The 26,608-nt window shown below is 37.1% G+C and overlaps 1 protein-coding gene across 1 annotated transcript in view; it reads left to right on the top strand.

Annotated features, from left to right (window-relative positions):
* PLA2R1 (phospholipase A2 receptor 1) overlaps positions 1-26,182 on the top strand; it is a 132,805-nt gene extending 106,623 nt beyond the window's left edge. Inside the window, 14 exon segments of the mRNA XM_063106482.1 lie at positions 1,218-1,279; positions 1,753-1,856; positions 3,529-3,662; positions 12,161-12,278; positions 12,953-13,083; positions 13,447-13,594; positions 16,809-17,047; positions 17,988-18,156; positions 19,926-20,066; positions 20,577-20,693; positions 21,806-21,982; positions 25,498-25,530; positions 25,658-25,863; positions 25,865-26,182. Of these exon segments, the coding sequence (XP_062962552.1) occupies positions 1,218-1,279; positions 1,753-1,856; positions 3,529-3,662; positions 12,161-12,278; positions 12,953-13,083; positions 13,447-13,594; positions 16,809-17,047; positions 17,988-18,156; positions 19,926-20,066; positions 20,577-20,693; positions 21,806-21,982; positions 25,498-25,530; positions 25,658-25,863; positions 25,865-25,912 (1,827 nt within the window). The 3' untranslated portion in view covers positions 25,913-26,182.
* The last annotated feature ends 426 nt before the right edge of the window (positions 26,183-26,608 follow it).

Here is a 26,608-nt window from a genome sequence, read left to right as displayed (position 1 = left end):
CCAGTCTCAATGGAGCCATTCCAAAGTCTGACAATGGGAATCTAAATTCAGCATGTAAGAACACGTCCCTGAAACAACACCTCAGGGATCTGAAATTACAGTTGTTCCATCTTGCATTAGTCTCAAATTGCTGATATGGCAGACAGCCACACTGTTTAAGGAGTAAAAATACTTGTTTATAAATTAGAATGTTAGAACACTGTTAGGTTCTGTTCTATGATGTCCCGAAATTCATATGGAAAAATAATATCTTAAAATTTATTCCCAAGCCTTGACAGAAGAAATCAGAGTGCAAATATAAATACATAATGCCTTCAAATTAATAGGGGTTTGGCATATAAAAATTAAGTTACATTTCAAAAGACACGTACACACACATAGCATACACACCATAAAGTATACTGATTTAAGGGTCTTAGAGAAATCCTTAGTGCCTCTTCCTCTTTTATAGTTAAAGAGGGAACTTCAATTTCCTGGGTCATAAGTCCAGTATTACATCTGCTCTAACGCGAGTGTGTGTGTATGTGTGTGTGTGTGTGTGCGTGTGCGTGCGCGTGCAGGCACGTGCTGTTTAAATTATATACTTTATTGTACTTAGGTTCAAGTGATTAATAATGCTGTAAATTAATGACATATACAAAGGATAATTTTCTAGACATCGAACACTGGGAATTCTGCGGTATTCTTTTGCCCTGTATTGTGTCTCTCTGTTTGAATGCGGAGAGTGCTAATACTGTTAAAAAGCTTAACAATCAGACGAATACCTAAAAATTCAAAATCTTTATGCTGCTGATGTCTTTGTATCTTAAATTGTTTTTCAAATAAACATTGGCATATGCAAAGAACTTCTATAAGTCACTGAGAGGATAAACCCCTAATTTTTTAGTCACGAAAGGAATCCATCTTTTATTTTACTTTAAAATATTGTTTTTTAAATCTCTCTTACAGAGTCAGAAAATTTACTTTTCAAGGTGTATGAAACTAAAATTATTTTTAATGTTTAATTCCAACTTTCCTTCATAATGAGGAGGGAATATTTTAGAATAATGGAGTTTCAGGTTTTCTCAAGATGCTAGGCCTTAGCAGACTCTTTCTTAAATAATTGGGTAAAACACTGAAGAACAGAAAGCCATTAGCAGCAACCCCATTAATCTTAATAGTGAAAAAGGAAAACAACTAGAATAAATGCTGACATTTCCTTTTTTTTCTTTTAATAGCTATCAAAGTATGGTGCAAATTGGTGGATTGGACTTCAGGAAGGAGCCAATGATGAATTTCTGTATGAATCTAAATTAATTTGCATTTAATTTTGTTTGACAAGTTTTATTTGAAGAATGGTTGGACTAGATCTTAAAAATCGATTTGTTGAATAGCCTTCAAACATTACCTTTAACTTATAAATTTCTATTTCCCTAATCAAAGACATGAGTATTTTTTAAAGTATATACCCATGAAACCATCGCCACAATCTATGCCATAAACATGTCTATCACCTCCAAAAGCTTCCTCCCACCCTCTTTATTTATTATTTATTTTTGTAATAAGAGCAATTAACATAAAATCTACCCTCTATGAAAATTTTAAAGTATACAATAAAGTATTGTTTAACTATAGGCACTAAGCTGTATATGAGTTTTTTTTAATTTAATAAAATATTATACCTTCATTCCATACCCCAAAACTGTAAATATAATTTTGGAGATTGAACATGCAGAATGAGAGAAAATTTTTAAATTTTTAATTTTCCTGCAGCTGGAATGATGGAGCTCCAGTAATATACCAGAACTGGGACAAAGGAAAAGAAAGATCTGTGAATAATCAGAGCCAGAGATGTGGCTTCATTTCATCCGTGACAGGTTATTTCATTTATTCATCTTCGGGTTTATAATACAAACTGATTATTTTCAGGAGGCTTGAAGTCTCCTTTTTATTGCATCAGTTCAATGAAAACGTTCTGTTTGGTTATTTTTCTTTTCAGTTGACTGTTTAATGTCATCATTCTTAAGGTTTAAGGATGGCCATTACATCTGTTTAATCCATGTATTCATGTTCTTGAAAAGAATTTACACCTGATTCAGCTCTTACTCATAAACCAAAACAGAACCAAAAATGGGCCTATTGAAACTTAGAAAGTATGCCTGACAAATACTATTCTCTATGCAATTTCTTTTTTTTTTTTTTTTTTTTAATGAGGTTGGTCTGGTCTCCCTCTCTCCTGAGAAGCTCTAGCTTGGTGTTTTCTTTTATGCAATTTCAATATGGGTCCATTTTTTAAAAATCGAGTATCCTATTTATAATTGACCAGAACTTTAACCTCTGTGATATTTACCTCTATTTTCCCATTCAATAAAAATTATGATTCAATCTAGTACTTTTTTTTTTAAATACCTGGCTTTAATTGCTGCTTGTCTTAGGATGGCAACTGTTTGTAAGTTGGATTTAGAAGCACATTTAAGTTGAAGACTAGATTTTTAAATTCCCTTCATCAGTACGGTGTTGTTTGGGTAGATTGTCCACTCGTGCTCATCACACTCTTCCTAACCAATAAAAAATAATGACATCCCCTACTCTAACAGAGTCATAACTAACCTGTGCCCTAAGTCAGGAGAGGGTAAACATAGAAGACAATCCTTGGTGTGGGGAGATAGGAAAGGAAAAAACATGTGGGTAATCAGCTTGCTTTTGCCAGCAGGTGTCACAACAGCCTACAGAAAAGGGCTATTTTGTGAGTCTAGGAGAATAGCACCTAATTTGCATTGAAAACAGCCTTCCAGCCCCTCTTTTAAAATGACAGCATCTTTTTGGCTCATATTCTTGATACTTAAAAACTGAACCTGTCCTTGCAATTGCCTGCATTCTGCCCTGTTTTGGAATTTACTACTTGAATGCTAATGAAATGCATTCTATAAACCTTACTCTGAAAATATAGCCCTTCTAAATTTAAAAAAAAAAGGTCAGTTTTCAGGAGACTAAGTACTTGAGGATATACCTTAGCTTACTAAGGGCATGTCTTTATGTGAGTCTTTTTTATTTAAGGGCCAGTATTAAGAAATGCTACTTTCTTACAAAGTCTTGAGTTAATTTTTCTAAATTATCATATTTTCTAAAGAATTATAAAGTAGAAATAATCATCTATTATTTTAGAATCTTTTTTCCTCTCTGTACATTAAGCTGAATATTTTAAAACAGAAATACTACTCTACGAAGTATTCTCCTGCAATAAGAATATTCTCAGGACTTTAATCAGTTCTGTGATTTCAGCTGCAATATTTGTTTACTTAGATTTTTTCCTTTGCATTTGCAAAATTTTTAAATTCTTATATTAGAATTACTGAGTTGGTACCTTGCCCAGTTAGCTGTTGTCACTAGAGAAGTCTATGATCAAGTAGTTAAATTTCGTTCAGTTTCTAGATTTACAAAAATGATTTATGATAAACCGTAGAAGTCATAAAAATAGTGATCAACAGAGGGTGCCTATGAAGAATCACCATTGTTTCTAAGTCATTTCTAACCTATTTTCTTCTTCAGGACTCTGGGGTATTGAAGAGTGTTCAGTTTCTATGCCCAGTATTTGCAAGCGAAAACAGATTTGGGTCATAGAGAAAGATACACCAAAAAAACATGGAAGATGTCCCAAAGGATGGCTGTATTTTAATTATAAGGTAAACATCTTTTCAAAAAGTTGCCTTTGTTGCTGTTTTGTAGACAGTAATTTTAGAAAGTAATCAAAAAGTGGATGGCTTTTAAAAACCATGAGTTGCTTGTAGGACCTGGAATTTTTTTGTCACAACATTCAAGAGATTTGAGAAGTTTTCCATTTAGGAACAAATCTTTTGGAACAAAAAGTTTTTGTCAAAAACAGCCTGACACCACCCCCATTTGTATACTCAGTTGTTAGACAACTGACACAGTCCTTCATTGTGCTGTATGACTGTTTCATTGTGTGTGATGTGTGTGTGCATGTGTAAGTGTGCCTGTAGGTGCATGTGTACATGTGTATGTGTGTGTGTACATGTACAGTGTGTCTAGGCCCTGTTCCCAAATGAGCTGTAAACTCGAGGGTCCTGACTCCATCTTCTCCTCTTGTGTCTTCCCTTCCTGGAGCCAGCATCGAGTTCTGCCCACTTGTGAGTGGATGGATTAATAACTTAGCTTGGACAATGTCCTCTTGAGTCTCATAAAGCTGGTGCTTCCATTCAGAATTGAATCTAAGAAAAAAAAATTGCCAGTGGGGATATTGTAAAAAAAGTGATTTATTATTTCTGATACTGCCTTTGATTAAGGCCTAGACTTTCCTTTACTCCTTTATGTTTTATAGTATAACTTTTTAGGCCTTAGGTGGAAGTAATTAAAATACATCCCAAATTATAATTGTTTAACTCTTAGGGAATTAAAAAACTCAAACTGTGTCGTAATTTCACATGCTAATACAAAGTTGTGGTTTAATCGTGGGCAGCCAATTTTCAACCTAAGTGTGCAATTCTATTGGGAGGACATGCTCTCCTTCTCTGTAATCTTCCTTCCGTTGTTAACGTGTGAAATGAGGTCACTTGGATTTTACACACATTTATTGATCATCTACTATATATTTGGCACCAGTTTTTAAATTTTTTTAATTGTGTGGTAAAATACATGTAACATAGAATTTACCATCGTAACCATTTTAAGTGTACAGTTCACTAGTGTTAAGTGCATTCACATTGTTGTGCAGCTAATCTCCAGACCCTTTTCATCTTGCAAAGCTGAAACTTTATACTCATTATACAACTCCCTGTTCTGCCTCACCCCCAGCCCCTGGCAACTGCCATTCTATTTTCTGTCTCTATGAATTTGACTGCTTTCAATACCTCATGTAAGTGGAATCGTACAGTATTTGTCCTTTTGCGACTGGCTTATTTCACTTAGTGTAATGTTCTCAAGGCTCATCCACATTGTAGCAAGTGACAGGATTTTGTTTCCTTTTAAGGCTGAATAATATTCCATTATATGTTTATACCACGTTTTCTTTATCCATTCATCCATCAATGAACATTTGAGTTGCTTCCCCTCTTAGCTAACTGATTTTGCTGGGTGATTTCATATATCTTTCTTAACTTTACTGAATGTTTAAAATATACAGAATTATTATCCCCATTTTACATATAAGAAGACTGAGGCTAATAAAATTGTGTGACTTTTCTGAAACTTCACAGCAAATAAGTGTCAGGCCAAGAATTAACCTCATGTTTTCTGACCCTGAATCTTTCTGGTGGTCTTGCCCCTTTCCCATGCCTGACACTTCATATTAGAAGTTAAGGATTGCCACTCAGGAAATGCAGATTTAAACAATGAGATACCACTACAAATCTATTAGAATGCCCAATATCTGTGATATTGACACCACCATATGCTGACAAGGATGTAGAGCAACAGGAGCTCATTCATTCCCGGTGGAAATGCAAAATGGTACAGCCACTGTGGAAGACAGTTTGCCAGTGTCTTACAAAACTAAAGATACTCTTACCATATGATTCAACAGTCACACTCCTTGGTATTTACCCAAAGGAGGAGAAAACTTATCTCCACATAAAAACCTGCACATGGATATTTATAGCTTTATTCATAACTGCCAAAACTTGGAAGCAACCAAGATATCCTTCAGTAGGTGAATTGGTAAATAAACTGTGGCACATCCAGACAGTGGAATATTATTCAGTGCTAAAAAGAATTGAGTTATCAAGCCATGAAAGGACATAGAGGAAACCTAAGTGTATATTACTAAGTGAAAGAAGACAATCTAAAAAGGCTACCATACTGTATGATTTCAAGTGTATGACATTCTGGAAAAGGCAGAACTATGGAGACAGCAAAAAGATCAGTGGTTGCCAAGGGTTGTGAGGTGGGAGGGATGACTAGGCAGAGCACGAATTCTTAGGGCAGTGAAAATACTCTGTATGATACTATAATGTGGGATACATATCATACATTTGTCCAAACCCAAAGAATGTACAACACCAAGAGTGAACTCTAATGTAAACTATGGACTTTGGATGATGATTATGTGTCAGTGGAAGTAAATCAGTTGCAACAAATGGACCACTCTGGTGAGGAATGTTGATAATGGGAGAGGCTCTGCCTGGGGGCAGGAAGCAGGAGGTATATGGGAAATGTCTGTACCAGACGTTGTACTATCAGACTCTTAACTTTGCTAAGAAACTAATACTGGTCTAAAAAAAACTAAGTCTTAAATAATAATAATGAAAAAATTACCACTCAAGCTTAGCCACATGATACATTCAGCCTGCGAGATATTTTCTAGAATAATACATAGTACTCTAAAACTTTACTATAGTATTAAGGTACGCTATTTTTAATAGTTGATACTTTCTGTCTACTTCCTGTTTCCTCAAACTACAAAATCTTTCTACCAGTTGTAAATGATTTTTACATTTCAGTATGAGAAACTTGTAGCTAATATTCATTAAGACCTTGAGTATTTCTAAGTCTTCTATTAAAACCTTTGACAACTACTTTTTTAAAGCATTTTTATTCTTGTAAATATACAACATAAAATTTGCCATTTTTACCTTTGTTAAGTGCACAATTTAGTGGCACTAATTACACACACAATGTTGTAGGACCATCATCTCTATTTCCAAAATCTTTTTATCATCCCAAAGAGAAATTCTATAACCATTAAGCAATAAATCCCCATCCCCCCTCCATCCAGCCCTGGTAACCTCTAATCTATATTCTATCTCTATTAATGTGACTGTTCTTGATATTCCATATAAATGAACTCATACAATATCTGTCCTTGTGTTTATTTGTCCTTGTCTTATTTCACTTAGCATGATGTTTTCAAGGTTCATCCATGTTTTAGCATATATCAAAACTTCCTTCCTTTTCATGGCTGAATAATGCTCTTTGTCTATTTTTTTAGCTGTGTTATTTATTGTTGAGTTATAGGATTCTTTATATATTTCGGATATTAAACTCCTATCATATCTACAGTTTACAAATATTTTCCCTCAATCCACAGGTTGTCTTTTAACTTTCTTCACAATGTCCTTTGATATATAAAAGTTTTTAATTTTGATGAAACCTAGTTTATCTGTTTTTTCTTTTGTTGCTTATGCTTTTGATATCATACCCAAGGATTCATTGCCAAACCAGGGTCATGAAGATTTACCCCCTCTTCTAAGAGTTTTATGGTTTTAGCTCTTATCTTTAGGTTGTTGATCCACTTTTAGTTCATTCCTATATGTGTCAATTAGTTTTTCACAACTGTCAGAACAGGCACATCCTGGAGTGGTCTATAGGGAACAGGCACGAAGGAATGCGTATCTTGTCTCAGAATCACGTTTCTGGGACAGATATTGTGCAATGTAAAAGCATGAGCACAGTTGCTCTGGTTACTTATACTTCCTTCCATATATAAAAGGATATTTTAAGGAAGTTAAGGACAACTCAATTTTTTGGCCTTAGAGAAATAATTCTTAGAAATCCACATAGTTGATTTTGGTTCAGATCTTTGCTATTTATTCCTCTCCGAAACTTTTCTTATCCACTCAGCCTAGCTCTATTCTATATTTCCACCTGTGTAAACACAGGGTGTACATAATATACATGGCCTCAGTGGCACAGATGGTGGAGCAAACCCAGGGCAAAAGAGCAAGTGGCTTGCTTTGCAAGGGGTAGAAGGGGGCATGGAGTCGAGCACAAACACATACATGAGAGTTGAGGGGCCTTCTGGGGCCAGCTCTGGAGCATGATATAAACACTCTGATGTAGCTTAGAGTTATAAAAAAAATATTTATTGATAACTTACAGCTAGATTAGCAGTTCTCAGCCCCAGTCAAATATTTAGAATCAGCAGTTGAGCTTTTTAAAAAGGTCAAGGTGCAGGTGACATCCTAAAGATTCTGATTTAACCGATCTACAAGGGATCCAGGCATCAGTAATTTTTGTAAAGCTTCCTCCGTTATTCTAATGTGCAGCCAGTATTTGCCCAGCTACTCCAACAGTCATAGTTCCACAACTCTGTCTTCAACTCAATCAGAGGGTTCGATTACTAAGAATGTCATCATAGCAGGCTTCGTGAGTAGGTGACCATTTACCAGGCGTGGTGTCACGTCACCCCAATCATCTCCCCAGCCACAGTGCCTTCCCCTGAACATCAGTAGCTAAAATTCCACCACTGGAGTGTTTCACTCCTTTGCTTTAACACTCTATGTGGTCAAGGGAGATAGTTCTGAGGTTGCATCGTCTCTCACCTACACTTGGGAATAAGTGGGTTTGCCAGATTATTAGAAAAGCTAGTACTGGAGGATTGTTGCTGAGAGGAGTGGAGAGCCCAGTGGGGATGGTTCCCCCAAACTAACAAAGCTGCGGAAGGAAAATTGGGTGATAACTGTGATAGACCTTACTCACTTCACTATTCTGAATGACTTTCAATATATCATGTCCCATTAAACGTTACTTATTGTCTGTCAACTTTCTAGGACTAATTTTTATTGGTTTTATCTAAGAAAAAAATTCTAGTTGGTTGACAAATTAACCACCTTTTAGAGTTTTAAAAACTGAGAGACTAAGAAGTTAAGCATCTTTTCTAATGTCTCATAAGTAATTTTCTCTGTGTTTGACAACGTAAAAGAGGCTCAACCAGGGGTTACCCCAGGAAGAGTGAGTCATCTAAGGTACTTATCCCCACAGGGCTGTGAGAAGAAGAAATTCTAAGCGTGTATGTGTTTGTGTGCTAGATTAACTCCTGTACTTCTACTTACACATTTTATTCAGGAGCCGGATTGAGTGCTGATATCTACTTTGCACTGTCTAGTTTGGGATTAGCTGATACCTGTATTTGATATTATGCACAAAATATAGTTCTTCCTTGAAAATATTCTCTCCTCTTTTTTTGGAATTTATTCACATTCTTTGCACTTTATTCACTCTCTTAACTATGTTGGGTATTGGGAATTCAATGGTGAGGAAAAACACAATCTTTTCTCTTTTGGATCCTACAGACTAGCAGGAGAATGAACATTAGATCAATCAGGGAAATAGTATCATTTTAAAGTGTAACATATGGTGATGAAGGAAAGTTATATAGTTCTGTAAAAGTGTATGACAGGAGGACCTGACTGGGGTGGTCAGAAAGGTGGGAGCATTGAAACTAAGGGAACAGCATGTGCTAAGGTCCTGTGGTGAGGGGGAATATGACTTTTAGGGACCTAGAGGAAGCAGAGAGAACTAGAATGGTGGAAAGAGAGACGAAAGAAGTAGACAAGGGTGTTTTTTATCCTAAGATCAATAGAAATCCCATGAAATGTTTTAAACTAAAGGGGTATGACCAGGACCAGATTTTGAAAAGCATCATTCTAGCTGCAGTGCCAAAGATATACTGGAGGAGGGCAAGGTGAGAAAGGTGAGAGTGGTTAGGAAGCTATTGCAGCAGTCTACGCAGGAAGTTAGTAGCTTGGGCTAAGATGGAGGTAGCAGAGCCCATGGGGCAGTGGGGAAGGGGGCAGGGGGTTCTCCGAGAAATGGGAAGTCCAAATGGTAGGTCTGTAAAGGTGATGGGGTGGGAGGGTGAAGATGCCTCTCAGATTTCAGGTTTATATAGACACGTGCTGACTGTGCCATTCAGTAAGTAGGAACACTGGGAAAGGACCAAGTTTAAAAGGCAGATCATGAATTCCATTTGCAAATGTTGCTCCAGAAATGATTTTGAGACAAAAAAGAATTTTATATTCAAAACTCATTTGGAATACAGTAGGATCTCCTTAATTCACAGTAATAATCAGAGATGCATTAAACTTGATCTCATTTTGCAAATCAGTAAGTAAATAAACAATTTAAAATTAAGTGTGCTGTACTTCATCTTGCTGCTTTGCTTTAATTATTAATGACACTATTTCATAGTGTGCTAGTAAATTTGTTATATTTTTAGAAACAATGAAGTCGTGGTAATGGGAGGCCACACTTCCATAGTCAAGCTAGTAAATCTTAGCTGAGGCAAACGTGGGGAGTGGTGCGGGAGACGGGTTTTTCTGGAGAGCAAACTGAATAAATATTGAGCAAACTGAACCAATGAGGTTCATTGGTATTTATGAATGGTTCATTATTGTGACTATCTGAACATAAGGTGAATTCACATTAAATGATAAGACTTCCTAATAATCAGTATGTGCCACTCTTTGGGATTTGTAATTAGAGGAAAGAGGCAAAATGAAAGGAAATAGATAAAAGGATAGTTGTTATAAAATTAAACTCCCTTAAAGCCAGTCAGTCTCTTTGTGAAGCAAACAAGGCAAAAGGGACCAGAAGAATTGAAATGTGTTTCCTTTCTTAGTTGATAACAACTTCAGGCTAGATCAGGGTCTAGTTTTTATTCTAAGAGCAATGCAAAACCCCTAAGGGTTTAAACTGAAGAGTGATATGATCACACTGAATTTTGAAAAGGACTGGGTGATTTTGGGCTGGGTAATTTTTTGTTCGGGGGACTGTCCTCATCTGTGCATTGTAGAATGTCTGGCAGAATTCCTGGTCTCCACCCGCTAGGTTCCAATAGCAACCCTCTCCCCCCACCCCCAGTTGCGACAACCAAAAATATCTCCAAACATTGTCAAAATATCCCAAGGGGCAAAATGCTCTGTTTGAGAACCAGTGGGCGAAATCTAGAATGCCTAAGAATGTCATTTGACAATCATTTTCAGGTCTATTGGCTTTTATTTTGTTCCATTAATGCTTATTGGAGACCTTCTCTGGAGTGATGTTCAAAAAGGAGTAAGACTTAGTCTCTCTGCTTTTAAGGGGTGTATGGTAGGGAAGGGGAGGGGAACTGACAAATTTAGAAATTAAAGAATGATGGGGAAGGATGCTCTCTCATGTGTAGGTTTCCACACCAGCGTAGAACTCTGTAGCTGGGTTTTTCTCAGTGACAAGATCTTGGGATCTCACCTAACAATGACTAGGTGTCTATGTTCATTGATGAGAAAATTGAGCATGAGAGAGGAAACCCAGCAAATTCCAGATGGAATATTATTTGCATAAAACCTCTCCTGACTTCTCTGACTTTGCCTGATTCATTATAACCTCTCTCTTCTTTCTTTTCCTCTCACCTAACTCCATCTGGTCCTATAAACATGTTTAAATTTCATTGAGTTTTCGGGGGGGGTAAAAAGCTTATCTTCAACACAACTGTCTAGTATGTATCATTCCATTTCTTATGCCATCTCATAGTAAAGAAACCTCTGCCACGATACAGACACAATTGTCTCTTGAGTAACAATCAGCTGTCATTGCCAGTCCCACAGCCTTTCTTTTTGTGTTCCATTTAGCAATGATGGCTGACCTTCCCCTTGGTTTCTCCTTCCTAGGTTTCCGTGGTCCTACTCTTGCTTCTCCTCCCACTGGGCTCACTTTTTCTTTTCTGGTTCTTCCTTAAGGACTTACTGACCAAATGGTTGACTCCAAGTGTTTCGTGAATTTAAATACCTGCTGTGGTTTGATTCCTCAATATTTCTCTGTCACTTAAAGTGAGGAAGTGTGTTTGTAAATAAAATTGAACTAAGCTGCTTGTTGCCACCCCCAGAATTCTTTTTTAGATTAAATCTGCCACTGTAAACTTAGCAATCAGGCTGGCTCCTTTTTAGGAGAATACTATTTCTCATGGAGCAGAAGAATTGTTTTGATATCCCACATGACAAAACACATCCTTGCTTCTGTTCCTGCCTGATGCAAATGCAGGGAAGTTGCTGACTCACCCTGAAAGCAGCTCCTCTTTGTTTTACTTTCACACCTTTGGAGCAGTTATAAGGAAAATGAGTTCTTTCTGTCCAAGGAAATTATAAGGAATTTTCCAGACTTGCAGAGAGAGAGAACATTCTATGGGCTACAAAGTGGAGTAGGGGGGGAGGGAGGTTGGGGATAATTGGGTGGGGGACATGGGGTACAAATGCAATTTGTGGTAATGGGTATGCTGCCAGTATGAATCTGGCCCCACATCATGGGGACGAGGGGTGACAATCAGCTTTGTATCTCATGAATATCCATAACCAATAAAAAATAAAATAAAAAATAAAGGATTTTCCAGGCTGATCCTCAGTGTCTTTGGGAAATTTTCAATCCATTTAGAAAAATATGGAAACGAACACTTTGTTTTGACATTTTTTGATAGTGCCTTTTGGTGAATATCCCCAAAAACCCAAGCAATGGGAAGAACTGGACACATGCTCGAGATTTCTGTGTTGAAGAAGGAGGGACACTGGTTGCCATTGAAAGTGAAGTGGAGCAAGGTAGAGTACTCGGTGTTCAACCCGACCAAAATAGCCATTTTTATTCAAGTATTTATTAAATTATTCCCCAAAATACTAACATATCCAACATTTAAAATATTATATTGCTGATGACATAAACTTTCAGTTTGACCTCTAAGGTTTTATGTCATGACATCTGTAGAACTTAGTACACTGCATCGCTCATCAACTGCTGAGTTTTAGAGTCTTTTGTCTCACCAATAACAGTGGATAGAATAAGGACGTATTTATGATCTGTATTTCAAAGTGGCTAAAATAATCTCAGGTATCGTCTATTATAATTGCATGGTATGATTTTTTAGATACCTTTAGATTTACCTATACACTTTTATTTCATATTTAAGCAATGGTATATTTTAGTTTAAATATAGTAGATAAATCCTCTTTTGTTTAGAAAAGCACTGAGTGAACACTGGAAATTGTTTTGTTAATGATATGATGAAACCTCATCCAGCTAATTTCTGTCAATTTAAACTGAAAGAAAAGTGAAAGAAACTGTATTATCTTAACAACGACAAAGTAACAAATTCCTACAATTGATCCATTATTAAGGTTTGCTGTCAATTATATATAATCATAGCTATAAACAGAATTCAATGATTACCCAGTGGTTCCTACAGTATTAGATTAGATAATGTATTCCTGTTTTTCAGCTTTCATTACTATGAATCTTTTTGGCCAGACCACTAATGTGTGGATAGGATTACAAAATGGCAATTATGAAAAATGGCTAAACGGAAAGCCTGTGGCATATTCTAACTGGTCTCCATTTGATGTAATAAATGTAAGTTTTTAGATTTATTTTTTAGAAATCATTTTAGCAAGAGATACTGTTCAAGACTTGTTACTAAAGGTTTTCTTTTTTACTTTCTATATTTTGTAGGTATAAATTTGTATTAGTTTGTTATTAATATATTAATTTTAATAATGTAATTTTATATAATTTTCATGTGTTCCATAAATATAATTGTTTTATTCATCACAATAATTGTTTATTTTGTAGGTTATGAAAGATTTGTGAGCTGGTTTATTCAATGCAAATAAAGGAATAATGGTGTTTTAATTTTAAAAATTATTTCCTTAATAAAAATTTCAATGTTATAATAATGTTGTTACCATATTTTTGATAACATGTTTTCTTTTAAAGATTCCAAGTCATAACACCACCGAAGTTCACAAACACGTTTCTCTTTGTGCATTGCTGTCAAGTAATCCTAATTTTCATTTCACTGGAAAATGGTATTTTGAAGACTGTGGAAAAGAAGGCTATGGGTTTGTTTGTGAAAAAATTCAGGGTAAGAAATATTTGTTATTTTATTCCTTTCATTTCCATGGTCGATCATTCTCTTCCGTATTTGTTTTACACAGCTGTAGAGATAACAGTTTCACAGCTAACAGTGTCAGGCACTTATTCTTTGGCTGTACATATATTCAGTCATTTAATTTCTACTACTGTAGGATTATGCCCTTTAGTGGGGTTCTAAGGACTGCAGAGGTCACTTGAGTGATGATCAAGTTTATGCATCCATTTTGGTCATATTGAATGGCTTTAGTGCTTTGTTCTGGGATTATGTGTCTGTTTAGGCAATTTTTTAAAAAAAAGCTACTGAGAACATGCTGGAAAAGAATCAGGGAAATAAACCAACTCATTCTTACTCCTTTCTTGGAACCCTAAAAATCTTCTCTGTGGCTAACTATATTATGCAGTGTGTTCCTAGATCTGAAGGAAGAACCCCCAGTGGTTTCTGGTGCAGAATACCAAAGTCATACTATAACAGATAGCCATTGGGGTCAATGAGCAGTAGGAATGCACCATAAGTGACCCTGAGAAATAAAAATGAAAATAACATAACTTCATGCTTTTACTGAGTGCTGGGTATCCCTGTACTGCACCACCCTAGAAGGCCATAGTTAATGTCTGGAGCAGTGTGGAACTCTGAGCAGCCTAGTACTCACATATGCTTATTTGCAATATGAATTTTACTTCTTAGTGTTGCATACATGTGAATTCTTTAGTAATACTAAGAATGAACCCACCCAGAAAAACCATTCCAGGGAAATTCCGTTTCTGTTTCTCAGTTATCATGTAAGCATAATAGAGGTCAAGAACTGAAAGAAGATACTAGATCTGTACTAAGAAGAGTAACATGAGAAGATTGGAGCCTTGTAGGGAAAAAATAATATCAATATACCATGTACTTGCACACTTATGATATACCTGGCACTGTCCCTTGGGTTTACAAACTGTGCCACAAAATCCTCAAGACAATTCTGTGAATTCAGTAAAAGTTTCCCCATATTAGAGATGAAGAACTTGAGAGGTAGAAAAATAAGTTACACACTCAAGATCTTTCGGTTAAATACAATGATTCTATTCTATTACCTTCATGTTGGTCTCTTCCTGAAATTTACCCTCTGATCATTTTCTCTCTTTTTTATTTTTAGGATAAACAATGCAGATGTTCTTCTGCAGACAGTATAGAATAGTGGTGATTGAGAGCATAGGCCCTGGAGTGCCCACCCCACATGGGTTCCCACCCTACCTCCGTAAATAAACTTCAGCCAAGTTACTTATCGTCTATGAACCTTGAATCTGCATCTGTAAAATGGAGTAATAACTATCTCACATGCTTTGTGTATAAATAATGTTAAGCATAGTTCCCACCACATGTTGAACAAATGATAGAGGTTTTCATTATTATTATTATTATTATTATTATTTCTGAAAAGTTTTATTCAACTGCACAGATTCTCATACCCTACCATGAATACCCAAGTTCTGCTCCTCTTCTTTATTTGCCAGATAAATACGTGCTTACATTGGCCTTGAGCCTAAAGTCTCTTATCTGCCTAAAAAAATACAGAAATCTGAATAAAAAGAGAGACAAAGACAAAGTCAAGACTCCCAGTTTGAATTTGGTTTCCAATAGATCTTCTTTTTGGGGGAAGGGGGTGGCAAAATCATGTTGCTCAAAATCACTTATGTTTCGAAACTTGATGGAATTAATTACACAGGAAGAAATTCATATATGTAAAAATATGGATGTATAACCCAGTGGGGGAAAAACAGTCAAATTGGTATTTGGGTTACATATACAAAAAATTTTAGTTACTTTGATTTTGCTAATTGTTATTTTTAAATAGCTACTTTGGTATTATATTGATTTTGTATAAATAACCATAGACCAGTAAACAGACGTCTAGCAAAGAATCAGTGGGTGATAAAAGTGCAATCCATCACAATTTAGCTGGTAAATAGATTCACTTCACTTTGGTTTTATAATACGTACTACTGCTATATTGAGTAACAGTTGTAGATAAAAGTCAGTTTCCCACTTTGCCATTTTTATTGGGGGGACTGTGAGCAGAAGAGGAGAGGGGAGCAAAAAGCAACATTTATTGAGTGCTTACTTTGTCCCAGGTAGGACAGTATGTGCCCTTTGTGGATATCTCATTGAGTTCTAGCCACACCCTCCAAGGGAGATCCTGTTAATCTCCTATAGACCAGAAATTTGAGGTCTTAGAAAGGTTAATTTGCCCAAGATCTCTTAGCCAGTTAGGGCCAGGAATGGGATTAAGTCCCAGGTCTTCTGACCTGTCCCCCCTCACCATGCTCCTTTCCTACCCTAAATGTAATAAAGCCAGTACACAGAGAGGAATTCAAGTCACTTTGAATCAGATAGTGCAGAAACTCTTACCTTTTTGTATGTTTTAGGTTTCCTAAATTTAGCCTATTCTAGTATGTAACATAATACAGACCAAAAAGGTAAATGCACATTTTAAAGAGGAAATATCTGTCTATAAAACACGCACTTAGTTTTCACATGATCACAGCTGCTCATGAACATGGAAGTACTAATGATCATGTGTGGGAAAACCTTGCCTTTTAATTTGTAAATTTTGTCTCTGACAGGTGACATATTAATAGTAATTGTTTATAAGAACTGTATGTATTTCTAAGCATTAATTTAATTTTTTAAAAATTCATTTTAGAATTGAAACAGGTAAACATTAAACATGATAATGACTATCATACACATATCAAAAGTATAATCAAGTGTTTTGTCTGAGAATATGCACTTGTAAAATTAGGTTTGCAATGCAGTATATGACTTCCTATGTGTCAGTGTTCTATTAATAAGCGTTAAGTTCTGCCAGCACAGTGTGTTAGGCCCCTTGTAGCTAGTGAAATGAAACCTACCTAAGGAGATCACCATCAGTTCCACCAAAAAGAGCTCAGTTTGACAAGGGATGATCAAACATGGGAAATCTTCTACAAAAGGCTCAGTCTATGTTTATATTTTCGAACAATGCATTCATTAAATTTCCTAAGTGTTCTAATTCTTTGGCATTACCTACACTTTCAAGTAGTGTCCTCATTTTGAAATAGTCAATTTGGAAGAAAAACTCTGATCAACATGGATCATGGTGACAGGGATCCACGCTAAGCTTTGCCTCCTCCTTTCTCATCCCATGCCACACAAATGATTTTTGTTGTTCTTGTTCTAGATACTTCTGGACATAATGTAAATACATCTGATATGTATCCAATCCCCAATATCTTAGAATATGGAAACAGAACTTACAAAATAATTAATGCAAACATGAATTGGTATACAGCAATAAAAATCTGCCTGAAGCACGGAGCAGAACTGGTCAGCATTACAGACCAGTATCAGCAGTCCTTCCTCACTGTTATCCTCAGCCGGCTTGGACACGCTCACTGGATTGGACTGTTCACCACAGATGTAGGTGTCCTAAGTCCCTTGGAATATTCTTGCGTAATTAAGTTTTACGTCTACCTCCTTAGTGATATAGCCGCTGAAATTAGAACAGAAAAACTTTTCTCAGAAATAATAGTAAATGTAACATCTAAATAACTGGTTTATACTATAACTACTGACCAACCTTATGAGCAGCCTATGACTACAAAATAAGGGTGTACACCTTTTTAGGGTAAATGTCCACTTGCCTAATTAATCAATGCCTGTCAAAGGTTCTCTGAAAATTTCCAAGTACCCCTACCCCTAGATCCTGTCTCATGTGTGCACTGGAACACATCTTAAACTCAAGCACTGCATTTGGGTAATTTATTGGATTTAAGGAATCGCCTCCCCAGAAATGAATCATGGTTCCTGCCTAGAAATTTGATTATTAATTAATTCAGTACTCCTTGAAATTTAACACATTTTTTTCTTGGCAAGGATGTGGTCTGAAGAATAAGATTTCTCTTTTAGATTTTTTCTTTTCTTTTCTTTTTCTTTTCTTTTCTTTTCTTTTCTTTTCTTTTCTTTTTTTGCTGGCCAATACACTGATCAAACCCTGGGTCTTTTTGTTATTAGCACCGTGCTCTAACCAACTGAGCTAACCATCCAGGCTTTTAGTTTTATCCTTAAATAAAAGTATTACACACTCAAAGTAATGAAAAGTAAATTCTATTCTGTCCCAACCCCTAGTTCTACTTACCAGGAGATTATGGTGGCGGGGAGCCAAGAATTCCTAAAAACCAATAAAGATATGGTTTGTGGCAGATATTGCTTTGTGTCAGGCTGTACTCACAAGCTGTCCTAACTCTGAAAAAAATGTGTGGAATATTAATCAAGTGGGAGGTATGGGATGCTCAGGGAGCATTGGGTGACGCCATTAGAAGTCTTGGCAAGGAAATGATGACTCATTTTCCCTCCATAGAATGGTCTTAATTTTGACTGGTCAGATGGCACCAAATCCTCTTTCACTTTTTGGAAAGATGAGGAGTCATCCTTCCTCGGTGACTGTGTTTTTGCCGACACCAGTGGACGCTGGCATAGCACCGACTGTGAGTCATTTCTGCAAGGCGCCATTTGTCACGTGCCCACTGGTAGGTTCATTTCTACTCCACTCAAGAAATACGTCCCGTGCACCTACTCTATCCAGGCACTACGCTAAGCAGAGGATATGAGGATGAGCAGTAGGAAGCCTCTGGCCTCAAGAAGCCTCTGGTCTGGTGGGTGATGTAAAGACAAATAATTTTACCAAGCAGGGCCACCAAATGATGTCAGAGAGGTAGCGAGTATGGTAGGGGTCGGTGAGAAAATGGATGCATCATCCATTTGGAGAAAAGTAGAAAGGATTTTTGAAGGACATGACAGTGAAGAGGAGCCTTAACAGACTAGTAGGATGTAAATGCACAATGATGGGACATGGAGAGGCATTCTGAGGAGAAAAGCTTGGACAAAGCCACAGAAAGAAGACAGGACTGGGCATGTGTAAGGCAAGGCTGGTGCTGAGAGTCACCTGCCTCACAGTTTAGGGGTTAGGGGAAGGTGGGAAATCAGACTAGAAACGTGTGTTAAGAGTGTGTGCAGAGGACCTTGACTGAGGATTTATATTTAAATCAAAGACTAACAGGATTCTAGAGCTATGATGATGATGATGGTGATGATGATAGCTGACACTATTTGGATTGTATGTCTTTTCTGCACTTTGCATAATACCTCATTTATACTTAACGTTCACTTGGCTCAAGCCCTTTAATAATGATAAAACTTAAAGTCAGATCATTGAATAGCTTCCTGAGGAACTCACAGCTGTCTATCAACAGTACTGGGAGTAGAAGCTGAGTTTCTTCACTCTCTAATGTGATGTTTATCCCATTACACCAGGGCCACTCTCCCTTTATTGCTGTGGTGTGCATAACGAGAGTTCCCTGACACTAGCTGATCTCCCTTTAAATCTCTCATTTAGTAAAAGCACATGTATTTGCTTACATTCTGGGTACTATATCAAGCAGCACACACATTACGTAACCTTAGATCAAAACAATTCAGAACTAAGTGTACATGATAGCGCTATATATATATTTATATATTGGAAAACAATTCTGCTTCTAGAACACCATAAAATCTGTGCTTCCCTTTTTGACAACAATGCTTTTATTGAGGGTATAGGGAGTGTTGAGCAGTAACTCATGTAAACTCATCAACTTGTAGGAAAGATATTGTTGTTAGCTCCCTTTTATAGATAAAGCAACCAAGCTACAGGGTAACATGCCCAGGGCCACACAGCTGGTAAGGGGCAGAGCCAGGATCTCAGCATGGATGTGTCCCACTCTCAGGCTTGCTCTCTGAAGTAAAGTCCCCCTCAAATTTCCCTTCTTCATTTTACATTATGGTATGTTACGATACTTGGATGTATTATTTTCTCTCATAGGTTTATTAGTGGGTAATAACTTAAAATTTGTGATACTCAGCACTGCATGGAACACATTTTGTACACTTGGGATTCCCTTTTGTTAGTGTCGTTCAGCTGTCGCTATTTCTATGAATCACATCCCCCCGTTGTTCCAGCCTTTAGGATACTAATTGTAAACATGAAAGACAGTCATCCTCACGCAGGCAGCACACAAACTAAGCCTGTGACATACATTATTACACCTGTTATGTTTAGGTAAAGATTATTTGTGCCAGAAATGCTATAAACTGGTCCTCGTTTTGCAATCATTTACATTAAACCAAATCTTTCAGGGTATCACTGTGAAAATCTTGCCACATATATTTATTTTGGTCTCTCATAGAATGTAATGTAATATTTATCTCAGTAAATATACCCAGTAACCACTCTGAAATCATAACTGGTTTTTCTTTATAGAAACAAAACCATTTGAACACTCAGAGCTGTGCTCAGAAACATCCATTCCCTGGATAAAATTTAAAAATAATTGCTACAGTTTTTCTACAGTCCTAGACACTACAAGTTTTGAGGCTGCTCATGAATTTTGCAAAAAGGAAGGTAATTCTTCTGTGAGGGTAAAATGCTTTTATGTGTTCCTTCTTGACATTTCAGTAAACAATATGGTTTTCTTCATTTATCTGATTATTTAGTAACTTTAGGAGCAACAAAAACTATTTTAAAAAATACTACTGAATTTGCTTGTTTGGGGGACAGGTAATATATGAAACTCAATGTCCAGTGCAGAATTTGAAAACCCAAGATGATGTCTTACTTGTGATAGCATACTGCACTTTCTCAAGAAAGTGCTCCTTTTGAATGCATTTGCATTATGAATTTTTAATGTTTCCTAAAATTAATATTCTGTGCTTTAACTTTTTAAGTGCAAGCTTGTATTTTTTAATAAGTGTGGTGTTACTCTAAAATTTTTAATCAAAAATCACTTGTTTACAATGGACATTTTTACTTTGCAAAACCTGAGCTTTACAAACAGTGGTATGAGACATTTTAAAAATTATATTTATATGTAAACACAAATACTAGTTCATTTGCTTCTTATCTTTTTTATAGGATCTAATCTTTTAACAATCAAGGATGAGGCTGAAAATTCATTTCTCCTAGAAGAGCTTTCTGCCTTTGGTTCTTCTGTCCAGATGGTTTGGTTGAATGCTCAATTTGATAGCAACAGTAAGTGATTTGGGTTGAGAAGAGGATTGGGCATAAATAAAGACACAGTTGTTAAGACTGATGATAATGGCATCTGTGAGCCAGAAAACTCTCCTTGGATACATTTGCTGTGAAAAAAATAGCATGAATCCTAAAGCCATTTCTTCCAAAAACAGCACTGCTACCCTTTTCTATACCCTCTTATCCTTTGAAATAAACCCAGAATACCAAAAATAAAACAAAGAACAAGTGTATCTTTATACTTATTGTGAAGATGCTTGGCTGGATTTGTGTCCACAGACCTGCTCATGTAGCTACCAAAACCATATTTACCTGGAAATGCCCCAGGTTCCTAAATGTTATAAAAGCACAATAGAATTATGGAAATGTTTCAGTGATAAATTGTGCTCTTAGAATTCTTATTTGCTGTTCATAAAAACCAGAGTTTGTAATAAAATGGAAACATGGTATTCTTTGCTTTATACACTTGAGGGTTATTGCAAGGTACTTGTAAAGAAAATTATTTTAATTGGTATGGAGGACTTGTTACAGTGGTGTACCAAAGTGGGGGGTGAGCCTACCCTTGTGAGGAGTAGTTTAATCACTGTCATTGTTTAGAATTTCTAGCAGATAGTAATAATAAAAAGCAGACCAACTTTTAGTTAGTGTTATTGTTAGTTTTAAATTATTTTCAGACAGTGCATCCCCCTTCGCCTACACACGGAATGGACTCTTGCACAGCCTCTTCCCCATTGGTACAGTGTAAAATTCTTTTAGAAAGTGCATTGTTTTGTAATGATATAGATGTTAGAACTGCAGAAGATTTTTCTTTTCTAAAGAAAATGATTTCTTTAAATTGATTATAAATGATATGGAATATTTCAAAATTCACAGTTACATTAAGAAACACGATATCCTAAATGAACTAAATTAGAAAAATATATCTAAAATAGAGTTGTCCCCAAGGCAACTTATTAATACCTACCTCTTGATATTGAGTTCATGACTGTACTTACTGAGTTGAAGGAGACACTCTCATTACATTTAGGGGCTGCTTTTTATGGTTCATTCAAATCTTGGTATGTTTGCTAACCATGTGCATAATTCACAATAAATCCGCAATTTTTCCACAGGTGAAACCATAAGGTGGTTTGATGGAACTCTTGCAAACCAGTCAAACTGGGGCATTCGAGAGCCAGACATGGGCCACCTCAAGCCCCACCAGTGTGTTGCCCTGAGGATCCCTGAAGGAGTGTGGCAGCTGTCCCCATGTCAAGAAAAAAAGGGATTTATATGTAAAATGGAGACAGGTGGGTAAAGTCAGAGGGTAATTCTTCATTACGATTCTACCCTGAATAATGTTGACCCACCTCTTTAACACTCAAATGTTTTAAAACCCAAGTATTTAGAGAATATTCAGATAGATTCTGACATTATCATCTGTCAAACAAAACAGCAAACATTTTAGCTCCTTCTTTCTCCAACGTGAAGAAAAAACTCATAGATCAACTCAAAGACTTTATGACTTTCTTGTATCACTCTGGCTGTTAACCTAATGGGTAAAAAGCAGTTTACCTCAAGCAAAGAGAACTAAAAATGTAAACCAGCAACTTTCATTCTGACAACTGCTACTCATAATTTTGAGATTTATCTTTGGCTCTGGAAATGTAATATAGGCCTATGTTTGTTGCAGACAAGTATTCTCTGTTGCAAGTATAACATGTCATAAAAGTCATATTTTAACTTCATCCTGAGTAACATATTTAGTTTTTACTGATAAAAAATTTTTAGAACTCTAAGCCAGAAAATTCTAGTCAGGTGCAAACAACAGCAGAGATTTCTAAGTTAGAATATTCAGGAGGATCATTGACGGTGGAAATGTGTTTAATAATCACAACAGTTTCTAGAAGCCAGTATTATAAAGAAGGAGGGAGTGGCCTGTGCTACTAGAGAAGGCTTCAGAGAGATGAGGCTTTGCGACCTCAAAGTATGAAGAGAATTTTAGGAGCTGGAACAGAGGCGGAAAGGCATTTTGGATGAAAGGCAGCAATTGAGAATGAGCTTATCCTGGAGCAAAGGGCTCGTGTTAGGGGGTGATGGGAATAAAGTTGGAGAGTAATGTAGGATCCATTCACAACAAGCATCAGGCTAAAGCACTGAAATGCATGGTGAAGGAAACAGGGACCCTGGTGTGCTCTGTGGATACCTGCAGTGGGGTGGCACTCATCTGGGTATAAAGAGCAGCATCTGTAATTTGAGTAATAGAACTAGGAACAAAAGAGAAGGAGAGAAATGGGAAGAGGGAATCATCAGACCTTGGAACTGATTAGATACTGGGAATGAAAGAGAAAAACTGTAGGTGTGGGCACCAATGTTGAAAACCCCAGTAGAGTGAGTATAAAGTCTGTGTGGAAAACATGCCCAAGCCTAATAAATAGTATGCCAAGTTATCACTAGCATTTAACTATCAAGAACAAATTGGAAACACTCGTGTCTATACAGGACTTTGAAGCTTCCTATAATACATGACACGTCTTACATCATTCCCAACAACTTTTCAAGGTTCTGAAACAGTTAAAATATTTCCATTTTGCACATGAGCAAAGTGCATGTCCACACTGAGGCTACATCAGGGACTGCCCTCCAAATTTTCTAAGTGCTCCTTCTCTACCCCTGACTGCCTCTATCTTGAGAATATCTTTTAACAGTCTTTCTTTTAAAAATATTTTTATCCAAACACAAATAATGCATGTTTTTAATAGTTTAATGCAAAGTTATATGACATTATTTTTAAATTACAAAAACAAGTTGTTGTTTTTTTTAACGTTGTTTTGCCATTGGTAACAAGATTGATATTTCATTTAAGTGTACCAGAGTGAATGAGTGTAAGTAGAGCACCAAGGCACTTCCTCCATTCGCAAATCCATTCACTCCTTTTCCTCTGGGTCATTCTCTACATCTTTCTCTGGATCTTTACCTAGATCAAAAATAACAGAGTTCAAATTTTGAGATAGAGTCTACTTGAAAGAGCTATATTGCAGTAGAAAGTCCTAAAACAGGAACCCTCTAGCTTTTTGAATGGAGGAGCTATAATTCATTTCCCAAGACTCTTGAGATCGCAAAGCTGAGAAGACACTGATTTTACAATCTTTGCATAAAGGCAGTCATGTTATCATCGCTGGACAAACTCCACATCAGATCACAACAAAACTGTGAGTTCCTTTCATGCGGGGACTGTATTTCACTCATATTTTTATTGCAGCACAGTGCTGAGACTGAATTGAAATTCTTTAGCTTAAAAAAAAAAAATGGCAATGTACAGCACCTCAGGGCCTGCCTGGGGACCCAAGGCAAGGAGAAGTGGAACAGACCTCTCTCCCACCACCAGGCACACTGAGCCAGCACCTTGGGGCCCACCCAGGGACCCGAGGTATGGAATCGGGGACTGGACCTCTCTCCCACAACCAGACACACCAAGCCAGCGCCTTGGGGCCTTCCCACAGTCCCGGGGCATGGAGAAGGGGACTGGACCACCCTCCCACAACCAGGCACAAAATGCCAGTACCTCGGGGCCCACCCAGGGACCCAAGGCTAGGAGAAGGGGACTGGACCTCTGTCCCACAACCAGGGACACCGTGCCAGCACCTCGGGGCCCGCCCGACCCAGAGGCATGCAGAAGGGGACTGGACCCTCCTCCCACACCAGACACAAAACTCCAGCACCTCGGGGCTCACCTGGGTACCCAAGGAATGGAGAAGGGGACCGGACCCTCCTCCCACAACCAGGCACACTGAGCCAGTACCTTGGGGCCCACCCAGGGACCCGGGTCATGGAGAAGGGGAATGGACCCCTCTCCCACAACCAGGCACATGGCGCCAGCACCTTGCGGCCTGCCCAGGGACCAGAGGCATGGAGAAGGGGACCAAACACACCCCACAACCAGGCATACCACCAGTGCCAAGGAGCATACCAAAAACAGCACCTCCACGTGGGTGGCCCACCACAGCCACCACAATAACCATGGCTGCTGCAAAAGTGGCTAGATGCCACTGTCACCACGCAGATGGTCCACCAGCCACTGGAGTGCATTCACACAAGAAGAGTCACCAGCAGAGACAAAGAAAAGAAGAGGATGTCTCTGTCCACAAAACCCATTTCAGAGTGACAGAAGAAGCATCTGCTCTATGATAATATTAGGGGACCTGATTACATCTCTCAGCATTGGACAGATCATCTAGGCAACAAATTAACAGAGTAACCATTATTCTTTCAGAAGGAGAGAAGAAAACTAGGGCAATTAGAGGGGGGAGGGGGATGCAATGGGGGAAGGGAAGAGGTTGGACAAGGGGCATAAAGAATAATTACGATTTGTAGCAATATATATGCTAGTAATATTGATTTAATCAACATATCTCAGTGTTCAACCCCCAAAATATGTATAATCGATTTTGATTCAATAAAAAAAAGGAGTATAATTTTTAAAAAATGGCAGTGTGTTAGTGTGTTTGTGTTCGTGACACTAATAATGATGATTACTGTAAATCAGGAACTAGCAAACTTTCCTTGTAAAGGGCCAGATAGTAACTATTTTAGGATTTGGGGGCCATATGGTCTCTGTCACGCTGCCATTGTAGCACGAAAGCAGCTGTAGACAATACATAAACAAATGAGTATGGTTGAGTTCCAATAAAACATTATCTATAAAAAAAGGCGACCAGATTTGATCAACAGGCCATCATTTGCTGATCACTGCTATAAATAATGATATAATTTTGCTGAATTAAAAGAAAAACTTCATTTCAATTTTCTTTGTATTTGATTTTAGATATTCACACTGTAAAGGAGCATCCAGTGAAAGGTAGGTTTGGAACAATAGAAAACATATTGATTTTTCTTAGAAATAGTAAAATAGAAAGCAACTATGTGACAGTATCCATAATTACGTCATGGTCATTGAAGTTTTCCTTTTTTTCATCTTCTTTCAGGACCAAGTCACAGCATCGTTCCTCTTGCAGTAGCACTGACACTGATAGTAATTCTGGCCATTTTCACACTTTCCTTCTACGTGTACAAGCAGAACAGTGGCTTCTTCAGGAGACTGGCAAGGTTGGGGAATCCTTACTATTCTACAACCAACTTTAGTGCAGTACATTTAGAAGAAAATATTCTCATTTCTGATCTTGAGAAGAATGACCAATAATGATGAAGTCAGAGAACACCGCAGCCATGAGGATGAGTAAAGACTATAACGGAGGCTCCTTCCTTCTCTTTACAGACCAGATGCCATTACAGTTTGAGTTCTGTCACTATTTTAATTATTCTTACAGTGATTACTGGTTTTGATGTATAACCAAATCAGTTGGATTTTGATTTATTCATTTCCCCAAACTGTGATCCATTCTTAAAATGGGGGAACTTATGTGATGGTTATTATTCAGAAAGACAGGAACTGTAAACGAACCTCCCTATTGAAAACTCTCAAACCAACATTAATAATAATTTATGCATGAGTATGTTTTTACTAAAATTGGGGGGGAATTTCAGAACTTATCTGGTACCTATTCATACTCATTCACATTCATTCTATTAAAAGAGAAAAGAGGAAGCAAAACAAAATTTTAAATCTTATACGTGTATAGGGGAGGAAAAGGAAAAGGCTTCTGAAAGGTTTCTTGCTTGTGTGTTTCTAATTCAATCATTTTTAATGGTAGGGTTTGGAAAATACTAATTTCTAAGTTTAAAACTCACAGATTCTGGGCTCTAAATTAATATTTAGGGTGACATTCATTTTTATTAGGTCTGACTTCTCAAGCTAAAAGAGAAGAAAAATTACCTTTCTTTAAACAGTAAAGATATTGGTTAGTAGCATACTTTCATAACTAAGCACATAATTAAAAGGTGGCCTAAAACTTTCAATTACTAAATGATGACTAAGT

Source organism: Cynocephalus volans, chromosome 1, assembly GCF_027409185.1.
Source record: "Cynocephalus volans isolate mCynVol1 chromosome 1, mCynVol1.pri, whole genome shotgun sequence".
Taxonomy (NCBI): Eukaryota; Metazoa; Chordata; class Mammalia; order Dermoptera; family Cynocephalidae; genus Cynocephalus; species Cynocephalus volans.
The sequence above is the reverse complement of the archived record's forward strand: the minus strand, read 5'-3'. Positions and strand labels throughout refer to the sequence as shown.